Raw genomic sequence first — 6,000 nt, forward strand, 5'->3', positions numbered from 1 at the left:
CTTAATGCTAAAACAAACAAATAATAAATATATAAATAAATCAATTAGGTATCTTAGAATAATTGGCATGACTGTGTCCTGACTTTTATTAATTGTGTGATTCTGGACAAGTCACCTAACCCTATTAGCCTCAGATTCTTCATTTGTGAAAGAAATGGCATATTCCTCCATTATCTTTACTAAGAAAACCCCAAATGGTGTCACAGAAAGTCAAACTCGACTGAAACAACTGAACAACATACTTGTCTTAGTCCAGTCTCATCATTGAGTACATCAGTTTCCTATAAAATCAGAAAGTTGAACTATGTTATTTTATGATGAAAGTTAGCTGATTCTGTGATTGTTCCAATAGAAATGAGATGCTCCTACCCAAGATACAACTCTGCTAAGTACCAACTCCAATGAAAATAGAGAATTTACTCAAAAGAATTGAAATACAAAAAGTCTCCCAAGGACCTTATCAGTTTCCTGTGAAATTTGAACCCTCTTTATTGCAAATAGTAAGAGGAATTTTAACACACTGTAATCAAAAGAAATTCTGAGACTTCAAATGAATAAATAAGATTGTCCTAGAAGTAGATAGAGTTTTTACCTTTGACCTCACCATTAGCTAGACTCTAAAGATCTTATTTTCTAAGATTTGGGAAACAATAACATTGAAAAGGAAAGAATATCAGTTTTAGAGTAAAAGGATCTAGATTCCAATCCATCACCTTGGACTTTTTCTATACTTCCCCTTCTTATCTGTAAAATAAATGGATTAGATTAGATGATCTCCAAATGTCTTTTCCACCTACAAATTTTTTAACTGGCATAATATATAGTATTCAATGTTTATTGTCATTGGCATAATAGATAGTGTTCAATGTTTATTGTTATATAGGGCCACTTTTGCAACATGAAGATTTTGAAAAATTGAAATAGAATCCATCTGAATCATAATAGTATTTATCAAGCTTCTGAGGTTTTTTTGTGTATGAGAAAGGGGAAAAGTCTAGATTCATGATTTCATTAATATATGGAATTCCTAATGTTGAGGCTCCTCCCAAAGGTAGACCAGCCTAAATTTAGACATTTGCCTGCAGACACTGATTATGTCAGAACTAAAATTTGAACACAGGTCTCCCTGATTCCAAAGCTAGCCCTCTCTCCTCTACACCCTGCCCTGTCTTATATCCTGATTACTTAGAATATATTTTCCCCATGTTTTAGTGAACAAAAAGATTAAAAAATCTAATTCTCTGTCCTTAAGCCAAGTTGATATTCATGTATTTCATGGAGCCTAGAAATATTAAAATGTTTACTGCTTTTCCCTCAGTAATGCAAGTTTATACTAAGAAAGATGAAAAAAATGTAAAACACATTTATAATTTTCTAGATACTTTCTGTGAATTGTATGTCTCACATTATCTTGACTATATATGGTTGTCTTTTCCTTTTAGGTGGCTTGCTATATTGAAGATTGAAATCTTTGTTGCCTTAATATTTTATAAGTACCAATTTAAGCTGCTGGATCCATTTCCCAAAAAGGTAAAAAATCCAGGTTTTTATTTAATTTTAATTTATTTTAAAGTGTTTTATTACTGTTATAAATGCAACATTTATAACAAATATTAATTAACCAGCATTCAAAGCAGCTATAGAATTAATATTCAACCAAATACCATAAATCTGGATCATTTACATGTTAACCAGATGAAAAAAAATTACTAGAATTGATTTAAGCAAATAAAATAATAAAACTTAATTAAATAACAATATATAATACATATTCTCAGTGTCTCCAAATTTGTAGGTGCAACTTTGTTTTCTTTTTTGCAATAAGAGAGCAGAGTGGATAGTGTCCATGTGGAATCATGAAAACTTGATTTTGGATTTTGCCTCAGATACTAACTGTAAGGCTCTAGACATAGTATTTAATCTTTCTCAACATCAATTTCCTCATTATAAAATGGAGATAATAGCACCTATCTTAGTGTTGTCTTAAAGATCAATTGCGTTATTATTTGTAAAAGGAGGCTTTTCTCTCTTCACATCAAAAATTCTGAGACCATAGGCTTCTTCCTAGGGTCCTTACTGGAAAATGAGGTCCTTAATATCATTCCTGTTCAGAAATGAATTAGAACTGATTAACATTCCAGGTTCAAGACTTTCTTTGGTCATCAACAATGACAGTGACCATTAGTTTGAGTGTCAGTGTTCCTTGTTCCTATAAGGCATGGTTCCTGAATAAGCCTCGTAAACTCCAAGCAGTACCTTCAAAAGTCATAAGCCACAGTCCAGAGTGCCTTAATCTATAATCTAATATTTGGGTACTGATGTAGGAGTTCTAGTGGACAAGGTCTCCATCTACCCATAGAGATATTGTCCTTGTCTCAGATTTGGTAGAGTGATGACCATAAATCTTGGTGGCTTAATTTTGCCAGGGGCTGCTCTGTGACTGAGAAATTTTGTCAAAACTACTTTTTAAGCCATCTTCAAAACCATTAGCTACCCTAACCCCACACCTGTATGTGCACTTAGTCTGCCTATCATGAATTCACTGATCAATTTACAAAAGTTCATACTTGAGTGGTCTTTTCAGAAAATCCAGGAAAATGTTTCTGGCTATTTCATAAATACAAGGAATATAGGAGAAAAAAAGAGGTGGGGTGTTACTACCTTCAAGGTTCAGCTCAAATATCACTTTCCAAATCATTCTCCCTTTTCTTCCTCAGTTATTAGTGGTCCCCCATTCCACCCTTTATATTCCCCTTTACTTATCTGTACATACAGATAGAAGGGTGTAGAGAGCCAGTTTTGAAACCAAAAAGATCCAGATTCTAGTCCTGTTTCTGACATATATTAATGTAAGGTAATTCTAGACAAATCACTTATGTTCTCAGTGTTCCAGGCAATTCTTGAAGACTAGTTAGAGAAACTGCTGATCTCTTTTGCTAGAATAAATTTCTTCACCCATGGAATCTTAAAGTTATCTGCATAAATATTTTTCTTCAATAAAATACAAACTCTTTGAGGGCAAAAGCTGTTTCATTTTTTTTTCTTTGTTTCTTTCATCCTTTACTGTGTTTTACATATTATAAGCACTTAACAAATGCTTACTGAATAACATTAAAGGTTACCTAGCAATAGAAAATAACTCTACTAACCTTAAAATAACATGGATTTCCAAGTACATTGACAGATTTTCAGCTGAATACAATTTTACTAGAAGTATCAGGGGCAGAGCCAACTTGAAATATGAACTCTAGTGGACCCAGTCTCTTTTCATCCAGTCAGCTATTATCCTTGTCTCAGATTCAGTGTCTTAAAAGCTACCAGTGATGACCATAAATCTTGAGTGCTCAATTTTGTTAAGGGCTGCTCTGTCACTCTGAGAAGTTTTGTTAAATCTACTTTTCAAGTCTCCTCCAAAACTGCTAGCTACCCTAACTGAGCTACCATGTGATATAAAGGGCACTAAAAAAGCCCCCGTTGCTAAAACAAGTCTCTTTCCTTTTCTAATAGGGTCTAAAATCCCCACCATTAGGATTATCAACAAGTCAAATATAAAAAGCAGGATTGTTTTCCTTTGAAGTCCACAATTAAAATATTCACTTATATATGTTACCAGGAAAACCTCTGTTTCCTCTTAGCATAGACGAATTTATCAGATTATCTGTTTGCTATCTAGCTTATAAAGAGGTACAGTACATGCCTATTCAAACTGCAGCTTTCTTATACTAAAGGTGGCACCTCATGGGATGATAATAGTATAGGGAAATATTATTTGGGGAATGGAAAAAATGATAAATAGTATATAATTAAACTTGGGTATCTGCGAAAAAAAAACATATGGGTAGTGGGTCAGAAAAAGTAGACCCATAATAATGGAATAGGTGAGGTGAACCCAAGATCATTGATAATAATAATAAAAATTGTGAAGTTTTTGTCAAAAATATTGAGTACCTATAGGACATAGGTGGGTTTTTTTTCTCCTCTGCTTCTAGTCAAAGGTTCCAGATGGGAAATATAGATTATTAAAGTAAATATAGTTGCTAAAGAAGAAGGGTTATTTTATTTTTATTTATTTTTGGACCAAGGTTCAATATTTGGGTATGATAGACTCTTGGCCAGAAAAAGTTGGTTTAAAAAGTGGTTTTAAAAAAAGAGGAGGAGAAAGAGAAAAAGGAGCAGAAGGAGAAGAAGAAAAGGAAGGAAGGACTGTATGTCTTTTTTATGAGGGTCAGACAACTTAAAGAGACCCATAAACCAGAGAATTGGACACAGACATTAAATAGTCCACCAAGAGCCCAAGAGAGATTACAGTCTAAATTATGACTCATCCCACTTTACCAGTATTAAAATGAGCCTAACTTTGATGCTGGAATTTAAAAAAAGAAAAAAAAGACAATTAAGTCAAAAGCTATGGAATCTAATTATATATCTCCTAAGAAATAGAAAAAAAAATAAAGTTGGGACTTATTAAATCATTTTTTTCCATACTGACTTGTTTATATAATCCTCCTTAATTCTTGTTTTCAGAATGTTAACCAGATAATGGGTATCCAGAAGCCAGCAACACCATGCCGAGTCGAATATAAATGCAGAAAATAAAAGTTTATTAATCTAGAATCTGGACCAATATCTAAGACATGGATTCTCAAGATGTCCTTAAGTCTTGATAGCTGTATTCACTAAAGTAACGTGCTACATATTAGAATATCTTAACTAACTGTATGTAATTAGATTAGATTTTTGTTTTTAATAGATAACTGACTAATTATTAATCAAATTGGCATTAATTAAATTGCTGTCTCAGCAATGTAAAAAGTAATGTACAATTACGTACAGTAGAACTAGAAGTAATAGTGAAAATATTTTTTTTAAATAACTTTTAAAGCAGCCTTTTCACATGCGATACAGTATTCCTCTGGATTGAAAAAAGTTGCAAAATTATAGGTTTTTTTCAAGGATCCCAGAGAATTTAAGTAAAAAAAAAACAATTTTACCTTGTTAAATCTTGCCTGTGACACATATTAGCTGAGATTACTGTGAAGATCAAATGACAAAATATCTCTAAAATGCTTAGTATAATGTCCAGCGCATAGTAGATACTCAATGAATGCTTATTCTTTTCCCTAATAGATTATAATTGTAATTAGTCTGATTGAATTGGTGATAAGTTGCAACTTTTTTTCTATCCCTTATAGTTTTTCATAGTGCCTTTAACATAGTGGATGCTCAATAAAAAATTATTGATTTATTAAGTGATTGTTAGACTGAAATTAGTCTTTCAGTTTTTCCAGCATAGAATGTTACTTACATTTGAAGGATAAGATTATGATAACCTGACAAGGTTCAATTGTTTTTAAATATAATTATAATGTAAACTTTCTAAATGTACAACGTGAATCAAACAGGAAAAATTGTATTTTGTATCGGAGAAGAAAATAACAATGATATCAAGGAAAGACTTGACTTGACCAAGTTAATTCTAGTGCTTCATTCATTTAATAATAAATATATTTTCTTTTGAATATACATTTTAATCTTATTTGTTTTGCTTTGTTACATTTTTTACATTTAGTAAAAAATCATTATTTTTTAAATTAAACTATATTGTAGTAATGAGAAAATTACTCCCTGAGAGGCTTACTACTAAGGCCCCAGGGCTAAAAGACTAAAGGAGCCAAAGAAATAAATGGCACATATAGAATTGGAAAAGAACTTAATGATCTTAAGACCTCCCTTAGTTTTCTTTTAAAGGTAATACAAAAGAGAAGAACCAGAGTTGCAATTTAAGACTAGATTCTTCAACTCCAAATTTAGCACTCTTTCTGTTGTAGGCAGATGTGTGTCACAATAGATAGAATTCTAGACTTAAACTCAGAAAGACCTGAATTCAAATCCCATCTTAGAGAATTACTAGCTATGTGATCCTTGGCAAAAACATTAACCAGTCTCAGTTTCTCTGACTGTAAAATAAGCATAATATAGGTTCTTGCTTCATGAGGTTGT

The 6,000-nt window shown here is 32.0% G+C and overlaps 1 protein-coding gene across 1 annotated transcript in view; it reads left to right on the forward strand.

The window, feature by feature from the left end:
• Positions 1 to 5,008, forward strand: part of LOC100919523 (24-hydroxycholesterol 7-alpha-hydroxylase) — a 137,111-nt gene extending 132,103 nt beyond the window's left edge. The window contains exons 11-12 of the mRNA XM_003769128.3: positions 1,443 to 1,530; positions 4,525 to 5,008. Of these exons, the coding sequence (XP_003769176.1) occupies positions 1,443 to 1,530; positions 4,525 to 4,596 (160 nt within the window). The 3' untranslated portion in view covers positions 4,597 to 5,008. The remainder of the gene's footprint in view (positions 1 to 1,442; positions 1,531 to 4,524) is intronic.
• Positions 5,009 to 6,000: the final 992 nt, after the last annotated feature.

This window comes from Sarcophilus harrisii, chromosome 4, assembly GCF_902635505.1.
Source record: "Sarcophilus harrisii chromosome 4, mSarHar1.11, whole genome shotgun sequence".
Taxonomy (NCBI): domain Eukaryota; kingdom Metazoa; phylum Chordata; class Mammalia; order Dasyuromorphia; family Dasyuridae; genus Sarcophilus; species Sarcophilus harrisii.